At 38.2% G+C, this 19,691-nt stretch overlaps 1 protein-coding gene across 1 annotated transcript in view; it reads left to right on the forward strand.

Annotated features, from left to right (window-relative positions):
• Positions 1 to 19,691, forward strand: part of SETD3 (SET domain containing 3) — a 55,820-nt gene that overhangs the window by 24,023 nt on the left and 12,106 nt on the right. The window contains exons 5-8 of the mRNA XM_026050432.1: positions 173 to 245; positions 738 to 994; positions 16,728 to 16,786; positions 18,489 to 18,603. Coding sequence (XP_025906217.1) covers positions 173 to 245; positions 738 to 994; positions 16,728 to 16,786; positions 18,489 to 18,603 — 504 coding nt within the window. The remainder of the gene's footprint in view (positions 1 to 172; positions 246 to 737; positions 995 to 16,727; positions 16,787 to 18,488; positions 18,604 to 19,691) is intronic.

Below are 19,691 nucleotides of genomic sequence, written 5' to 3' on the forward strand. Positions count from 1 at the left end.
ACAACAAAATAAAACCATTTTCGTAGCATGTTTGTTTAATTTGTGATGGAAGAGGAGGAAGAATTTTGATTAAAGAGGGAGTGAAAAAAACTTTAAAGACGTTCATATATCTAGGATATGTGGTGTATTTTATAAATGTTAAATGACCCTCTATATTTTTTCCTTTCTGTAGGCTGAAGAGTTGTTTCTGTGGGTTCCGAGAAAGCTATTGATGACAGTTGAATCAGCTAAAAATTCAGTATTAGGTAAGAGGTTAAATAAATTCATAGCAAGAACGTGGTATGTGTGGGATCGTTCAATAGGAGACTTGCTTTTTTTAGCTGATTTTTTTTACGACACGACTTGCTTAGCATCCTGACCGGTAGTTTTGGAATATCTGGAAACTTGAAGTGCAAGTGGAAAGAATTTAAAATTCCTTTTGGTCTCTGCCTGTGTATGCTCATATCTTCCAGAAGTATGTGTCATTTTGAACATGTTATGTAACTTGTTATATGCTTGGAGATAAGATGTTCTGTACAAAGATACTGAGAGCATTGTTTTAGGTTCTTCATGTTGTTTTCCACCAAACAGTCGTACAAGGCATTGTTGTATCAAATAATTTGGAGCACAATATGATATGAGCAGCCAAATACCTTAGAAATATGAAAAGCTATTTTTATTTCTTCATATTAAAAATTAAAAAAAAAAAGATGATATTTCATAGCGTAATTAATGCCTCATCTTTTGGGTTAATTCAGGATCCCTGTATTCTCAAGATCGAATTCTTCAAGCCATGGGCAATATAACATTGGCCTTCCATCTTCTTTGTGAGCGGGCGAACCCCAACTCTTTCTGGCTGCCCTACATCCAGACTCTCCCCAGCGAGTATGATACTCCGCTCTATTTTGAAGAAGATGAAGTGCAGTATCTTCAGTCAGCTCAGGCCATACATGATGTTTTTAGCCAATATAAAAACACAGCTCGGCAGTATGCCTATTTCTACAAAGTTATTCAGGTAAGTATCTTAAATGTACTAAATAACATATGCTCTCTATGTCATGCTTATTGAGGAGGGCATGAAAACAATGCTGCTAAATAATAGAGGAAATGTATTGTTGTTCAAGACACTGAGAGTTCTGTTTTAAATCATTATTTGCTGCTGTTTCTTTGACCGCAGTTAAAATTTCATGGTACTTTAGATATAAGAATGTATTTAGTATCTTAAGGAAAAATGATTACTCCCCTCCAGTTGTCCCTGGTGAGACGTCTGGAGAATTGCACAGTTTATGGTGCCCCCTCGGCACAAGACAGATGTTGACAAAATGCAGCGAGTTCAGAGATGGGTTGCTAAGGTGTTGTGTATTTCAGCCCTTTAGCCATGCAAGGGCGGGCTGAAGGAACTGCATTTGTTCAGCCTGAAGAAAAGGAGGTAAGCAGTGATCCAATTAGTGTTTTCAGCCAACTCGTTTTGGCCAGGCTCCAGGAGCTGACCTGCAGGAAGTTGGGCTAGATGACCTCCAGAGATCTCCAGAACCTGTGTCTCTATATGAAAAAAATACAGTTTACAATAAACAGTAAAAAAAATATGATTGCTAGTTGCCATGGAAAAAGTAATGTATTTTTAATGACTGGATTAACTGTTTCTTTCTCTTTTCTTTAACTTAGTAAGTATTTTGATTGCCTTTAAATACATAAGTAAACCCAACCAGTAACAGTTGGAGCATGCGGAGATTTGTGGCACCTTATTTTCTCACCGTGCTTCTGAAATAATGATTTAAATTGTATTTCTAAAGGAGAGCTATTATTTGAGTGATACTGAGACATGGTTGGTGTTGCAGATGAATGATGATGGGCTGTTGCCTGTGCAGTTTTGAATACCCAAAAGCTGTTGGTGGCGCAACCTAAGAACGTATGAGACTAGGTGTAGTGAAGTTTCACCAGAAACACAGCGTGTGCTGAGTTTTTGATAGCAGGATAGGTCAGAATAAAACAGAACAGTGCTATTCTCATTTAATGGTATCAGCATTTCATATTAACCATTTTAAATTAACAAAATTTAAATTATTTTGCTCAACTGCTTACTGTTTAAAGAACTTTGTGTGTGTGTGTGAGTGCCCTTTTAGCAGATATTTTGAGCGCTTGATGAATGCAGGGATACTTGAAAGCTCGTGTGACTGGAGGTGTTGGATATGTATCAGGTAAGATGCCCTTCATTTTGAGGCAAGGAGTATGTTGTAAGGGCTATGTGGTAAGGGCAAGTGGCTTCAGTATCGGGAAAGAGCAATACTCTCATCTCCACATGTCTCTAATCCAGGAAAGGATAGTGTAGCCAACTCTCCTTTCTTGCCATTCTAGGCTTGCAATTCATCCTTGGTATTCCAGCTTTTCACTTTAAAACAACACTGTCTGAGACACAGAGCTACTGCGTTTTATTCCTTTAGAGCAGTATTTTTTACCACTGCTTAGTTCAACTGTTTTTAAAGAATATTGTGTAACATGTTATGCAATTCTGCCAACTACTATTTATGTTCTTGCAACACTTAATCAGATAGCTAAGCTATTACTATGACTAGCTCCATCCTTTCATTAACTAATCCTCCAGTAGTAATGTTATGTGTGAGAGCTTGCATGATCAGAGCATTACTATTATTAGAAAATAATATACATGAGATGATTCTAGAAGGAAACTGTCTTCAGAGCTGTTGTGGCGATTGGCTGTATGCAACAAGCTGTTGTTACTGTTACGTATTCCATTGAATATTTGCAGTTATATAGAAACTGCTATTGTACCTCGCGGAGGAAGTATTCTCAGTCTGATGCTGTCCAGGCTGGGATCTAGTTGGTTGGATTCGTAGGGCTGGGAAGCCTTCCTAGAAGTTATGTTTCAGTAGATGGCTCTGAAAGCTCTGCATTAGAGCCCCCCAGGAGGGCTCTAATAATATACACTTGCCTTTTGTGGGAATTGTTAAAATGTAGCTTCTGGCCACTTGTGGTCAAAACTCCAGACTTTTTTTTTTTTTTTTTAATCTTCTGATGAATGTTTTATTTGTCACTTTATTTTCATGTACAGAATAGCTGCTCTGTAACATAAAAGACAAATATTGAGGGTACATCATAGAGGAATCATTTTTTTTAAATCATAGCTGACATCACACTGTGTATTTTGAGTTTTTTTTTTTTTTTTTGTATCAGTTAGTTGATTGTTGAAAAGCAATAGGGTAAATTTCTGATGTGCTCCAGTTTAATGTTGTGCTTCAACACTGCCAGGGAACCTCCGTTTCAGCTGAAGGTTTCTTCACTAGTAAATGTCACATTAGGAAGCTCTGTAACACAGCTGGCTCCAGGAGTGCCAGAGGAGAGGACTGGGTTGCTGCTATTCATCTTTTTGGAAACTCATTGGATAATTTTAAGAACTGAGAAGAACTCAAAAAATATAGTGTAATCTTGGTACAGAGCAGCCGTTTGAAATATTCAGCAAAGCCTCCTCTGCTTATTTTAAAATATACGTGGTTGGGATCAAAGTCCTTTTTCTTAAGAGACTGAACAAGTCAGTATTTGATAATCATAATACTGTATGTGGTATTGAAAAATAGGTGTTGTTTGCTGGAAATGTCGTCAATACAACATTGTTAAGAATAGAGGATTTTATGCAAAAGCTCTTACAAGCAGAATCTTTACCATAATTAAGCTAGCAAAGTAATGTGCTTTTTGCTGATATGATCTGCATTGACACTGGAAGGGTTACAGCTCTAACTGTATTGTACAAGAAAAACCTTTATTCTTGTAGATGCGGCTTCAGTAATATCTCTGAAACTCTAGCGTAAATGATTTTAGAATTTGGACCGTTTCTCCATTCCTTGCTATTTCTGCTTGTGTGCTGCAGGGATGGCTGTCTGATGGGATTTATTTTTTATTTAGTTATTAAGGAAATTTCTATTTACCACATGGAACAGTGATAAACATTAAACTTAGCTGTGTTAATGTTAATACCAAAACACAGATAAAACAAGATACTTGTTAATCCAGGAGTTAATTATATGATTACAATTAGCCAGGCAATGTAAGTGCTGAAGATCCATGTTAACCTTACCACAATATTTGCCTTCAGTTTATAAAATGTCTTTTAGATTCTTCTTTTTTTTTTTTCTGCTTTCAAAAGCAAGAGCTCCTAATTTTTGAAAGTCTGTGTGCAGGGGGAGAATGTAGAGGAAAGTACAAATTAAACTTTCCTCCCCTAAAACAATGTGCCAACTTCCATTGTTCAGAAAAGCTGAAATGAATTTTGATATCATTTTGCGTGTGCTCAAATAACTCTGAACAAAGTTGACCTGAAAAATGCTAGCAATAATTTTGAAGATTCTTGAGCCTATCAAAAAGGGAATAAAAATGGAGAGAGAGGAAAAAAAAATATAAAAAAAAGGAAAAAATACAGTATCTATGAAAGTGAAAATTAGCATCTCATACACTGTCATTTCATTGAGTGCTATTACTGCTTTAGCATCAATATTTTTATGGAAGCTGGACTGTAGGACTAGGATTTTAGTAGTGCTTCAGGCATGCAGACTTCAGTTGTAATTTACATGTGTACTTTTTGTAATACAAAACAGTCTTCTAACTTTATTTACTTTCTTTGTAGCTATTCAGTTGAGGAGAGCAGAACACGCGGCATCTTGAAATAAAGGGTGTTTTGATGATGTTTGAAAACACTAAAAGAAATATTTATGCAATCAAAATATTCCTGCAGTGGCATTTTCAATGTGTAGAATATATCTCATGACCAAAGGAGGCAATAAAAGGGTTAACAAATGGTTTATTTGAATGCTTCATTTTTTTTTTACAACATAGAATTGTTTTCTTTACAACATAGAACTGTTACTAAAATAATTTTAATTCTGATAACGTATGGAGATTTAAACACTGTTTGCTTAATGCTGGTCTGTAGCTTCTCCGTAGTGAGACTTTTCTCAGAACATTGTGGCTCTTAACTCTTTCTTAAAGTGATTAGCCTGGATAGACATGAGGAAGGGGCAGATTTATGCCCACCACAGCTGTTGCAAGATAGACTGTAGTCTGGTTTGATAAGCAAAAGCAGGTGTGATATTGAGGAGACAAAAATAAACCCTTGAGCATGTTAGCCAGGCTCTATAAACCACCCTGTCACCTTTCGAAACGTATGTAATTTGAAAAGAGTAAGGAGCTAAAAGCCCTTAGAGATATACTTTAAAAGATGTGTTTGGATTCTGCATTGCTATCAAAATACAGTGAATGATTAAAAGTGCTCTAATTGTGGTAATCTCTAATTTTAAAATATTTTTGTAGTTTGATTCAAAGAGAAGTTTTGTAGACTACAGAGTTTTCTTTTCCCTGGAAGGTAGCGTGTCACTTCCATTAACATTTACAGGCATTGCATATGTTACAAAGGGTGAACAGAGTCTGAATGTTGATGGTTTAATGGTGATTTTTTTTCCCCTACCTGAAATGTGGTATAATAAGCACAAGAGGGAGCCATATAGTTTGCAAACATTCACTATGAGATTATATTCCTAAAGAAAACCCTTTTAAAAAAGAACATGCAGTGGTTTTCCTGCTTGACTCTTTTTCCCAGCTGCACCTGGGTGCTTGTTTGTAGTTTCCTGCGGAGAAGTTTTTGTAGATCAAAGCAGACCATGGAGACAAGGAGTGCTCTCGTGTCAGGTAGAAGTGCCAGCACCCCATTTAATCATTTGGGGCATTAAGTGTGAAGCAGTGCCCTGCCTTCTCCCCAAGTGTAGTAGAGCTGTAGTAAAGGCGGAGAATCCGTTGTGCAGAACAGGCCGGGATGGCAGCTGGACACTGGCTTAGACACAGGTTTTCAGCCTCTTGTTTCTGTCTGCTGGGGGATTATGGGCTTTTCTGATGGAGCCTCTGCAAGCAGAGACGGTTTAGCTCTCCCTTATGCTCAAATTTGCTGTATGGAAGATCTTGCTTGTCTGCTTCTTTTGGATGGTAGGAAAAACATTCAAACATTCAAAATTCCCATTGCTCAAACGCACATTTCTGAAGCAGAAACAGGACGCTCTAAGAAGCTTCTAGCAATGTGTCTGTTGGTCAAGCATAAAATAAGGAAAATTAACATTTGTTCATAAAGAACCTGCTGTAGCACAATATACCTTTTAATAACTACAACTAAAATCACAAACAATTTTTACCAAATCTGTTTGGTAGAAGTCATATTAATACTTTTAAAGTATTAATACTCAAGTAGTATGTATAATCTATAGAGTATCTGTAGAGTTTTCCACAGGAACACTTCTGCTAACAAATTTTCTAACATAAATAGTAGGGAAAAATTTTATTTTAAGCTTAGCAATTTCACTCCTGTGGTGCCTTTCCAATTTTGAGCTTCATTCTGTTAGGTTTTGCAAAGTAGGATAATCTTTCTGTTATTTTAGAAAATCATTAACTAATGTAGGATGTGAACATAATTCTTAGTTGTAATGAATCTAACAGTTTTACAGTTCTGGTTTTCCTGCTAGTGCACACTGCTATGTGTATAGTGCTTTTGAAAGTGTTATTGTAGTTCTGTTGTGAACACAGACCTTGCAGTGATTTAGCAAGGATATTTTGATCATTTTGTTTGCACTATTGGAGAGAGAACTTAATCTCCTGGAGGCTCTAATCCTTTTGATTGGAAACTAATTTTGATTTATTATTTATATCAAATTTGACTAATTGATTTAGTGGGAGTGAAATTACAAAGTCTAGTTATTGGCTTTTGGGCACTGGAATATTTTTTTAGGAGAGAAGTTTTAAAGTGCCATTAAGTTTTACTTCTTGAAATAATGTTTTAGCATATTTAAAATCTAGCATTGCACTTCTGACTCTTCAGTAGCTGGGCATGTGACGTGAGGTAGGGCGTCCTCTCTAACTTAATTTGTTCCCCAGTGTTTGAAGCTGTGACATTTTAGGTATGGCTTCTTTCTTGCGCTGTTCCTAATCTGTGCTATTATATGTGTATGTTTTTCCAGATCAGTGTGAAGTAGAATGTCTCAGCTTTCTCGGCTTCAGATACCACCCTACTAATGTTACCCAGTACTGTGACTTTTAAAATGCTCGAAGTTATTCAACCTCTTTGAAAGTTGTTTAGTTTTTTAAGTTGTTGTACTAGATAATGTGTATTGTAATGTTTCTGAAGAGTTTAGCTAATACATAGTCAGGAGTAAATGGAGACAGAAAATGATCTGGAGCGTGTATAAAGTTAGTTCTCTTTTGTGTGTGTGTGTGTGTGTGTGGTTTTTTTTTTCTCTTCTTAATAGGCAATTCAGTCAAGCTTTTTTTCAGAAGTAATGTCAATACTGTCCTTAAAAAAAATGCCTCGAAAAAAGATGACACAGTTGTAAACTCTGTAACATCTTTTGTTTATGCTGTTTATCAGAAATTTCAGCTTAAGAGATTGAAAATGTCATTAGGTGAGCACTTAAATATGTGTTGCAGTTTAGATTTACTTTGTCGGAATTTCAGTGCTCGAAGTGTCCCCACCTTGATCCACAATTAATACTGGAGTATATTTGTCTTTCTGTGGTTGCTTTTTTCTTCCTTGTGAGGACCAAAATGATGTATCAGACTGTTTTGCTGTCAGCATATTGAATCCTGACAATATTCACGCTTACACAAATTTTGTTTAGTGCTGACATGTAGGCTTCGAAGCATCAAAAGTTCCACAGGAACTTAAGGATAAATTTCTTAACAGTGAGGGTGACAGAGCCCTGGAACAGGCTACCTAGAGAGGTTGTGGAGTCTCCTTCTCTGGAGATCTTCCAAACCTGCTTGGACGCAGCCTGTGCCCCATGCTGTAGGTGACCCTGCGTGTGCAGGGGCGGGGGTTGGACTAGATGGTCGCTAAAGGTCGCTTCCAACCTTAAGGAATCTGTGATTCTATGATACTGTAACATTTCCTGTACCTCCTGTGAGGTGGATTAATCTTTGCAGGCAAGAGCCCAATTCTCATATCTGTGCTGCTCTCAGTGTGTCCTGCTCCTGGCCACGCTCACAGCAGCAGGTCCCAGGGCGCTGCGGGCTCCTCTCTCCACCGCGGCAGCAGCCATGGGCTCTGCCGGGATTCCTGTCCCTCTCGACCTGGGGGCAGCTCGGGCCTTGCCTGGGCAGGGGACCTGCTGTCCTCTGCCCCCAGCCTGTGCTGGGCTGCCCTGCAACAGGAGAGCAGCCCCCGGTGCCGTGGGACGAGGTGCTTGGGTGTTTGGTGGGAGGAGGTGCTTGGGTGTTTGGGCAGCATTTGCTCCTCCGCCAGCCGCTCCCTGTCTCCTCCAAGGAGAAGGTGGCAGGACATACGGAGATGTCCTGGGGGCCGGAGGCAGCCGCCAGGCACCCGTTGGGCTCAGCTGACCTGGAGCAAAACACGGAGCACGTCCCACTTGAAGTATCCCTTATGTCTTAAAATCAGAATGTAGGGGTTAGCGTTTTGGGGGCTTTGCATACTTCCAGTTGAATCTAAGCAGGATTTTAGAAGTGTAAATTTTGTTTTGTTGCAGCAGTTTTAAACTTTCTTTTTTGAATGTGGATGTCACCTTTGGACATTAGTTAAGGCCTCCTAACCAGTAGACTTTAATTTATTTTAGTTTCTGAATGGCTTGGATTTCTGTCATGCTAGCTTAAATGCCCTCTTTCCTCTGGAGAGAGAGAGAGATACTTCAAAACCTATATGCCAGCACTAAACAAATTTTGTTTCTGCAGAGTTTAAACCACGTTTGGGAGGAATAACACGTTCTCTTGTTAGCATTATGGTCTTTCAAGACTTTTTTTTTTTTTTTTTTTTTTTTTTTTTTTTTTTTTGAAAGATAGGTTTCTCAACCACTCTGCTTGGTGAGACTGCAGATAAGCATTTGCTTTTACAGGCAATAGTACAGAGTTGCTTTTATTTTTGTTTTTAACTGAGTTGCACTTTCTGGAGCAGTTGAGTTTATCCCTAGGGATGTTGTCGCTGCCTTTTGTGGAAGTGCGTGCCTCAGTAGACACCGGGAGATCATCATGCACTTACAAGTGTACTTCCTCATTTAAAGTTTGTACTTATTGAGCAGATTTAATATTTTTCCTGATATAACAGCAGTTATAAATGTTCAATAAATTTAAAATATGATAGCAAGCTGATGTTTCTTAGAATGGAATACTCCAAGGATGTATTCTTTAAGCACTGCAAAATTATACAGGGGACTTATCTTTGTTAAAATTAGTAATTTAACTAAATTACAAAGTGGATTATCCTCTTCAATCAGACGCAGTGCTAATACTCAACACAGTAGGAGATGGATATGATGCAAAGTGAACCAAAGTTTATTTTCTTGTACTGTTATTTGAATGGAAGTTGAAGAAGAAGTGATAAGTTTTTAGTTTGGAGTGTGTATGTACTGTTGTAGCCTTGGAATATCTGGGTTTGGGACTTACTGTGCCCCATATACTGTGTCAGCTCTGAAGTGCTACACTTTAGTTGCAAGATCATCATCGTCATCATCATGATTGAAGCTTTCAGCTTGGTGGCTGCAGAGTTTTATCTGTATGTTTGAGTACTCAGATCACAGGTGACACTTTTGGCTGTAATGCATAATATTAATGCTGGTTAGAAAACCCTTCAGATGTGGAGTGGTTGTGAGTAGGAAATACTGGTCCCCGTCTTTTTAAAGCAGTTCGCTTTGTATTTTCCATTAGAGCGTTTTATTTGTGGCTTGCGATTCACTGAATTAATTGTGGAGCTTTGTGATGAATTTGTGCATGAAGCATCATTGTGTTATACGCTGAAGAAAATGAGCAAGTTAAGCCTTGTTCCTCAGGAGAAACCTAAAGAGTAAATTAAATGTCCTGATAGGCAGGCATAGACCTTTGTGAGAAACCTCTTTACAGTGGCTGGCATATTGTACCTTTGAGAGCTGAATCCATCAATCTAAGGCTCAGCATGAACACTGGACATATATTTCATGAGCAGATTTCCTGAAGGAGCTATGGATCTAGTGCTTCTGTTAGGTGGAATGGGGAGAAGGGGACACACGAGGTGGCACTGCAGAGTGTGCCCAGTCTCAGCCAGAGTGCTCTCCTTCTTCATTCCTCCCACCCCTCCTCGATGTGCACGATGCTCTGAATTTTGTGAAGGGCCTGGAAAAGGTGTGGGAAACTTGGTTATTAATATATAAACATTGTATCTGAGTTGCTTCTAAGGAAAGGCCAATGAGGTGTGTTGAATTCTGTACAACAAAGAAATATTCTGTAAATGAATTGATGAAGATGGAAATTTTGGGAGTCAGCCACTATCTTCCTTCCTTTAGGGAAAGAGATCCCACATGTCTGTAGTAGAATTGGTTGAAAATATTTTTTGTGTGTCCAGCCAGATAAGTAAAGAGGTAAGTTCCTCTTTGCTCAAGATTCTTAATCTTTCAGACCGTAGAGTTAGCAGCTGATGTTGTGATTTGAGTGGTCTGTGGTGCCACCTCACTCAATAAATGCAGTTTTTGCACATGGCAGGTATGGGGGAAAAATTACTGTGTAGATAAATTCCAGTGCACCGTTCCGCACAACTCCTACTACCTGAGTCCCACAGTAGTGTGCAGCAGTGCTTTCTGTGCACATTAGTGGAAAACAAATAAATTTGCTGACATAAATAACACTTTTACTCACTCTTTAGTAATTTCAATCCTGTGTTACCTTTCAGATTTTGAGCCTCATTCTGTTAGGTTTTGCAAAGTAGGCTGATCTTTCAAATCTTTTAGAAAATCACATACTAATGTAGGTTTGTGGACATAATTGCTAGCTTTAATGAATCAAACTGTTTTGAAATTCCGAAGCATGCCCCTGTAGTCATAAACTATATTACAAAGTAAAATAATCTTTAGCTTTTTCTCCTGTCCTGTACACTGTACTTGCTTTTCCTTAGGTTAGGCAGCATATGTCCAATAGAAGAAGGGAGCTCTTGTTTCCCTGTAGATCACTAGGTTCCTCCATTCTGAATTCTTTATTTTACTTAGCTCTAGGGCAGTTACAGCCTCAGCAGCTCCACAGAGAGGAATTTCTCTTCAAGGCTGCCGCTTCAAAGGATTTCCAGCGCGAGGAAAGGGACAGTAACCAGCAAAAGCTGACAGATCTTCCTGCTTCTGGCCCTGCAAGTGTGTATGTGGTGCATGTTTGTGTTTTCATACACCTACACATTGGCCTGAAACCATCAGTAGCAACCAACTAGGCGCATAACGAAATCTCCCATGTTAATGAGTACACTGGAAAGGGGAGAATCCGCAAAGAAGGCGAGGAAAAAATTGTTTGGTCAAAAGGAACGAACCCTTGGGCTTCATGTTCAAAGGAGTGCAAGTTAACAAGGTGGAAGATAAAACTGGTTTGGGCTTTAACTGTTTCAAGTACCCTTAGTGTTCGGGGGCTGCGAGCGGGGGTGATGGCCTCGGTATAATCTCGGCGCTTGGTACGATGATTTTCTGAGGCAGGAATGAAGGCGTCTTCGCTTCAGTGTTACACAAGAGGTATTTGAGCATATTGAAATCTCCTTCAGTAATGTTGATGCACTTATTGCCCACTACTTCTCCTGGGCTTGTGAGCACTTGGAATGTTTTTCACGAGACTCCAGCTATCTCTGTGTCTGCAAAGAGGGGAAACCAGCAGACGGGTGTCTGTCATGCCCGAAGTGTAAGCACAGTGCTGCGTTAGGGTACACAAGTGCTTAAGAATGTGTTATTGGGTTTTTTTTTGTTTGTTTGTTTGTTTTTCAGTTACACATAGCAGTGAAGTAGTAGATGACTCCATTTATTTCAGCATAAAGGTATTAATTATACTAAAGAAAAAAGCAACTATTTGATCATATTTAGTTATCCAATTATTTTTTTAAATAAAAGTTTTGGGGGGAATACTTGAAGGGTACAAGAACAAATAATACCAAGGAATAGACTGGCCAATATGACTTCATGGCAGAATATATTTTTATACTCTACAAGCGTCATAGATAGGAACACAAATTCGATATTCACTGAACTCTAATTTTACCTCTTCACTCAAATTTTGTAGCATGTTTCAGTAGTTAGAATTCTCCTGTGCATCACTTGATAAACAAGCCAATCTCAGGTTCCTTTCGATGGAAATTCTCCTGTTGAGGTAGCAGCGCTGATAGAGGAGCTTTGGCATTTTGTGCCTAGGTAGGGTAGGGGGTTAGTGCCCCGGGAGTCTGCTGCTCTCTTGCAGGAGGCTGCTGCCCTAGTAGGGGAGATAGCAGAAGTGAAGGCTGTGGTGGCTCCTCAGCGAAAAGGGCACCCACCCACGCTGTCTATAGTGAAGCCTTCGTGCTGTCCAGATAAAACAGGTGCCCTCAAATGAGGAGGAGTTGGGCGTTCAAGAGATTTTCCAGTGAGATTAATCTTGTGATGTCCATCACAAAACATGGTGAAGAAATAAAAAGTGCAAGGGGGCACTGGGAGTTGTTGTTTCCCATGACAAATGAGTCTGTGAATATTAGGACTTCCCAAAAGGAGAAAAATGTTTAATTTTTTTTTTGTCTCCCTCCTTCCTTCCTCTCTTTCCCCCCTTCTCCTTCACCCCCGGCCCCTCCCTAGTTGTCTATGGTTGCCATACTGCATAACTGGCTTCTAGTAGGATAGTGTTTTAGGTGACTAGAATAACAGTCTGTCTCTTTCCACAGTGGCTACAGACAATCTGGCAGCAATCACTGCTACTTTTTAATATTTCTAGTTATTTTGAGATATCCTCCAAATGTCTCAAGGCTTACAACATTAAAAGGGAAGAAGCTTATTTTTTGTTTTTTTTTTCATTTTTTCTTTTTTTTTTTTCTTTTTGTATAGCAGCATCAAGCCGCAAATGAATTTCAGTATGCTACTATTTGTTTTTGCAGTGGTCACCACCCTGATTGCCAGCTCTGACAATATTTTCACAGAAAGAGTAACTAAATAGATGGTATTTGTTCTTTATAATAACTGTTCCAGCAGGATGTCAGGACCTGCATCTAAATGAATATATTCGCGTTTTCATGTTCCCATTTTTTATTTAAAGCTTCCCCTCCCAACTTTCTGAAACTATTTCGTACAGATATGGTAAGTTACAATTAGGGTTCATGTATTGGATAATGTCATATTTTATAGCTAATCTGTAGAGACCTAGCTGCGTGAACCTATAAAAGCTAGATCTGTTTTTTTTACATATTAAATGTTTGTTTAGTTTAAATACGTCTGTATCTTTTTTGATCAGCCTGAGCAATTTGTATGCTATGCTGCAGTCATCTTCTATACTTTATTAAATATCTGTCAATTATAAATATCAAGGTTTTACATTAATGTCAAGATAGTACATCAAAAATTCATGGAATATGTGACTTTTTTCAAGGGTATTTAATACTTAATGCATTTGTGTCATTTTTCTTTCTAGATATATTGACAGGTTTTATTAAGTGTTTGTTAGGGAGATTTCATTTTTACCAAGGGACTATAAAGAGAAGCTGCATACTAAATCAATTTTTTAATCAGAATATTGTTCTTTTTTGTGTGTCTTCAGGTACTTGTAATCTATAGGGTAAGTTACACACTTAAATAGTTCAAGTCAGAAATCTAACATGATCAAATATGCTGACATTAGAGTATCTTAACTTTAAAATAGCTACTAGAATATTGTATTATGGAATGTTATAAATATGGTAATTTCATAGACGGCAGTTTTGTTCTACCTTGTGTATTATAATAAAAGACCATAGATTTTATCCTTTATTTTGATTTTACTGGTGTTTTTGCATGTATTTTTTCTGGACTCTGTCAATATATGATAAACCCTGCATATCCCAGGCTTGCAAATGAAGAAGGGGTAACCAAGCACTTGAGCAGAATTGAGAGTCTTTGCACATGGGGCTCCACTGTCACATCAGGACTAATTAGAGGAACAGCCTCTGTCACATGAACAATTAGTGTCATTGCAGAATGCAGTTATGAGATATCTTGAGCACAAACCCCATACGATTACATTTAATACTGATTTCCCTCTTCACAAGGATAATGGCAGCACGTCTATAGTTCTTTGCTTTCTATAGGTATTTGCTCCAAGGTAGGGTTGAGACTGTCGGCTGGTGCTCCCTGCCTGGACTCTGATGGAGTCTGTGCCTATGGCCTGTGCTGAGTCTAAGAGCTTTTGAAGTAAAGGTCACTGTCCTTTGCATTATCGAGCCCTTTGTATTCTCTGTAATGCCTCTCAGTACATTAGAACCACAGCACTTACTGCTGTTTGCAAAATAATTAGTTCTCCTGTAATCTCTTGTTTGGGAAGAGGAAGGAGAGAGGAAAGACGGAAGGGAAAAGGATGCGGGTATCTCTTTGTATACCTGAGGCCTTGGTCTTGTGATAAACTTGCTAGGACCCTCGATTTAAACTACATCAGAATCCATTTATGCTAAAGGTAAAATATCAAAAAAATGGCATTTCAGAATGCGGGGATTAACATCTGAAAGCTGTTGTGGAGGAGTTTCATTTTCTTAATTTTTGTGTTCCAAAACTTGCTTTTCTAAGCAGGGGGAGAAGGAAAAGACTTTTTGAAGAGTTGTTGGATTGCTTGGCTATCCAAGGATGTCTTCTGCATTTCCAAAGGGATATTTGGAAGTAGCATGTGGGATTTCGGTGACTTTTCCGCGTGAGCACCAGAAGGTGGCATTAGCACCACGCTGATGAGCCGTGAATCCCGGGAAGGGGAAGTGAAGGAAGCTGAAGGAAGCCTCAGCAGCAGAGTTGTCGAAAATATCTGCGCAGTTTTACTAAAACAATGTCTTTAGATACAAACATGAAATGCATGGGGAAATGCGGTTTTGTGAGCAGTGAAGCTAAGCAAGAGGCAAATTAAGTTCATGGACTACAAGGAAATGGAAGGAACCTAGAAGGAACGCATTTCTAAGAATGCAGCTTCTCTGCTCATGCATTTTATTTAAAAACTGCAGGTGCAGGATGTGATTCCCGCTTCTCACAGTTAATGGAAATGCAACCCACAAATGTTTTAACACATTTAAAGCAAAACCAGTTGGCTTTGGATGTTTCTCTACCCGTGTGGACTTTCTGTAGTAGAAAGCTACTTCTAGCTTATCAGATTAGTAATTTTGACAATAAAAATTGAGATTACATTCCCATAAAGGAATAATGAGAGGGGATCTGTTTCTTTTCTTTCCCTTTTCTTTTTTTAGAGTTATTTCCAGTAGAAAGCCAAGATTTTATGCTTGCTTCTGAACTCCAATTTACTATTGCTTTACTATGTATTTTGCTATATCTGTCTATATACACACATCTTTATATTTCAAGAGATGATGTCTCTTGAAATAAATTGTTTTGGTTTTCAGTTCTAGTTTTGTATTGAATGGTTTTACGTGAAGAAAAAAACATTTTTAAAATATGCCGCTAATATTAAACTCGAGGAAGTCTGTTATGCAACATCCAGATCATCAGTGTGAATAAAAACCACGCAGAAAAATGCAAAGCCCTCCCTGAAAAAGGGAGGGAAGGGGCAGCGGTTGCTCAAATTTTAACTTTGTACATGTTTCTGAAGTCCATTCAAAGGGTTAACTAGAGGGGTTGGAGGAGGGCAGACACCTGGGACCTAACACCCAATTGGCAGTCTTTTGTAATATATAATTTGCCTAAAATTGCTCACTGAGCACAAGCTTTTGTTTTCTAATTGATTTACGATTTGAGCCACTTTTACCTCATCCCCTACTGTCCTGCACACATTGCCAGCAAGTACATTACAGTGAGAAATGATAAATTACCATGCACTTGTGATGCTAATGCATCAAGAGTAAAAAACTGCACACTACATGTAGCTTCATGCATTAACAGTGTTGCAAAGATAAAGCTATGCAAAAATTCATCTGTGTTTTAGGGAAGAAAAAAAACACTATCGCTTTGTCTATGAGACTTGACAGAAACTGAAGATTAAAAGTTATGCTGTTATCTTTCGATTTATGAAAGGCTAAGCTCTGACCTTGAGAAATCATGTCAATTTGGGCTTAAAGCTACGTGTATTTTTTGCAGCTTTTAATAAACTAATTTATCAGAAAACTCGTAGATACAATTGTAAAGTCTTTGTAAAGACTAATTATTTTGCTAGTTAAGGATATCTAGAATATGTCTTATAAAATGGAGTTATTCACCTTTCAGAGTGGTGTATGTGCAGCTGGGTTAACAAGGGTATTCTCCAACCTATATCTGTCTCCAAATTATTTAAATATTTTAGCTGTCTTATTTCTGATGTGAAGCGTAACTTCTATGAATAAAACCTTTACAGGTATAAAGGAAGTAGTGACAATTCTGAATACCTTTCTTTTGCATTTATATCATGTTATTGATATTTCAGAGAAGAGACTCCAAGTTGGCTACGGCTAATATGTGCTTTTTGTTTGGTTTCTTCCCCCAACACAGCACTGAGGTTTATGCTTTGTTTTACCTCCTTGTGTTCAGTCCACCTTAAATTTTGTTATTTTTGTATGGTGTCTGTGGGTTCCAGTCTTGAAATATGAAGAAACAGATTTATGGCGGCTGCTGGGCACAACAAATTAAGTTGACAGTGATGTATGAGAGCATAATAGCATGATGATCCCTCTGTAGCGCGGCTGGACGCCTCCTGCTTCATTTGGCTCTTGTTAGGATCTGTTAGGCAGCTAAATAATGAAATTCTGCTGACTGATTTCTGTTTTCTTTCTCTTTTCACCTTTTTCTGAAACTTGCCTTTCCCAGACCCATCCTAATGCCAGCAAACTGCCCTTAAAGGATTCTTTCACTTATGATGACTACAGGTTGGTCTGTCTGTGTTTTAATATATATATATATTGTGGTGTGGTGTGTGTTTTTTTTTTTTTTTTTTTTTTTTTTTTTTTTTTTTTTAGTGAGCTGTAGGGCCTAGTAAATTCTTCACTGGTGGGAGAATCCTATTGTTATTGAAAATTTAAATGTACTGATATGCTTTCTTAATGAAAAATGAAGTGAAATAAATACGCAGATTTTAATAGCTGCAAAGCAGCAGTATTTATGACCAGTTAATTTAGTCAACTGGCACACACAGTGTGAGATTAGTAAGGCAATTGGTTGTTCTCAAAGAAAATAATTCAGTAGATAGTGCGGGACTGTTTTTGTTTGTTTTGTTTTAATAAAAGGTTTTATTAGCTCAAAATGTTGAAAAGTAACATTTACAGTGGCTGTTGGATGGGAGAGCCGAAGAACTTGATTTGTTCGTGTGGAGCATGCGTGTCACTTAAAGATGCTGTAGGGGTTGGCCTACAGCATCTTTAAAGTAAGAATAATCAAGATAACCTTAATTTTGTTAAGTGATTAAAACAGTGTATGTAAAAGGTGTTCATGAGTTTTTACAGGGTTATTTCTGTACAGTTTACTTTTGAGTCAGTCTTATCAAAGCGAAATTTCCAAGGTGTACCACCTTCACCTGTAGTGTCACACAGGCATGTGCCAGCTTTTACTTTATTGATATGCTTCAAATAGTGTTTGTATAACAGAGTGATCCACTCTTCTAACTTGATTAGATCTGAAGTTGATGAGCGATTTAAGCAATCTGGAATCCTGTGAAAGTCTAGTTCTGTATTTCAACACTTACACCAGTGGATTCTGTGGGAGTTAAAGTTACTTTGACCTTCTGCTGATAATGTCTTTTTACTTTCCGTGTCCCTCCCTCTGCCCTACCTCCCCTGCAAATACTTAATTGTTAAAGCAAAAATATAGCGAAACTTTAAGAATTTGCCTTCATGGCATCTTCTATTCATTTTTGTCTGAAGTAGAATAAAGTTGAAATTTCAAGAATATTTTGAAAATACTGAAACTTGGAGCTTTTCAGAAGAGTGTTTGAATAGGTAGCTTATACTTCATTTACTTAACCTGACCTTGAAAGGTTTTGATGACTGCCTATCCTAAACTATCTTTTATTTGTTTCATATTTTTCACCAGATAGATGAATGGGGTGTATTTTTCCCTTATTCTGTTAAGTAGACAATTTAGCAATGCTGATCAAAGTCCAAGGTACCCAATAGAAGGCAAATGCTTAGCAAGGTCTCATACCTGTGCCAAGCGATGACACTAGTTCCAATCCATTTAGTGTCCAAGCGCTTTGGGGAGATGGAGGGAAAACGCCTCCTGGCTCCGAGAGTCTGCACATAGATGAGAGCTGCTGCTGCCAAGCAGTGGCTGTGAACCCTTTGAAGCTCGCAGGATTAGCTGACCCCACTTTGGGGATACATGATGAGAGGGCTGCGTGCAGTAAATGAGGGGGAAGCGAAAGACAAGGGAGCGGGGCCCGGTTTGTTGTTGCAGTCCCGATTTGGGAATTCATAAAGCCAGGACCTGCTGCTGCTTTTGCATGTGGTGTTATCTGCTAATGCTATTGCTGTCGTTAGTCTGGGATGTTTAAGAAAACTAAATATGTGAACTCCTGGTGTAAATGGTTGTATTGCGCCTACAATATGCTTGTAATTTCTTAACTTTTTTTTTCAGATGGGCAGTTTCATCTGTTATGACACGGCAGAACCAGATTCCAACAGAAGATGGTTCCCGGGTTACATTGGCTCTAATACCTTTATGGGACATGTGTAATCATACTAATGGATTGGTAAGGATTTTTTTTCCATGTTACTGGGAAGCATGAGGTCTTTAATATTAAACCTTTCAACATTTCATTATGTTCCTTAAAACGGATATTTTATCTCCCCAAATGACCCTAAACTAACTAACCTATCATATTAAAGATATGTCAATTTAAAAATATATATGTCTTTTTATTGAGATCTCTCTTCATCTATTGAAAACTTCTGGAAGTGATTGCAAGCTTTTTATGCATCTGTATCATATACTCTTATTAGTATGCAACTTCAAAAAAAATTTAATTATGTGCTTCTTTTTTTTCTCAACCAAGTTTGAATCTTCTGACGTAGAGTTTTGTTTCTGGTGGGGCTGACAAAAATTTCACGAGACTGGATAGATTTATACTGAGAATATGAAAGCAGACAGTGATGGAGGTTGCCTCTTGTACCTCCCACTAGGGAAATTGATTAGGAATTTGCAACTAAGAAATACTGCCTGTTCTCCTAACCATGCCCAAAGAGCCTTGTTATGGAGACAGCAACAGTGAGAACAAAGCCTAGTTCAACAAAAACAGTACATCTGTTACTACATCAAAGAAACACAATGCAAAAATACTACTTTAGGGCATATTAAACATTTAAAAGGTGACATATGTATATAGAAAGTCAGACCTGCTGACATTTTGGCTTACGTGAGCTAGTTCAGAGGACGAGGTCTTGATTTCATTAACAAGCTTAATGTTGAACTGAGGAAATGGAAAGCCTTAGGAGAACAATTTGTCAGTGGTGTGTGGCAGACCACCAGCTTCAGGATTCATACCCTCAAATTGTATTTCCAGTATAATTCAAATAATCTGGAGAGCTGACCTGAGTGTTAGGACGGCACTATGTGTTGGCATTGTTGGTATAATACATATATTCTGACTTATTGTTACCATATCTACAGCAAATGCAGCGGGATAGGTTAGGCTGGTAAGTTGCATGTATTTTTGTTTGTTTTGTTTTATTTTTCCCCTATCGAAAGGTGGTTTATGTTATTCTCTAATAGTGATTCTTGCCTTTCACTGTTAACACAATCTGATAACTTTGATTTAGCCACAAAATTTATATTTGAACC

The sequence above is a fragment of the Nothoprocta perdicaria genome, unplaced genomic scaffold (assembly GCF_003342845.1).
Source record: "Nothoprocta perdicaria isolate Ctin4 unplaced genomic scaffold, notPer1 scaffold_69, whole genome shotgun sequence".
Lineage (NCBI taxonomy): Eukaryota > Metazoa > Chordata > Aves > Tinamiformes > Tinamidae > Nothoprocta > Nothoprocta perdicaria.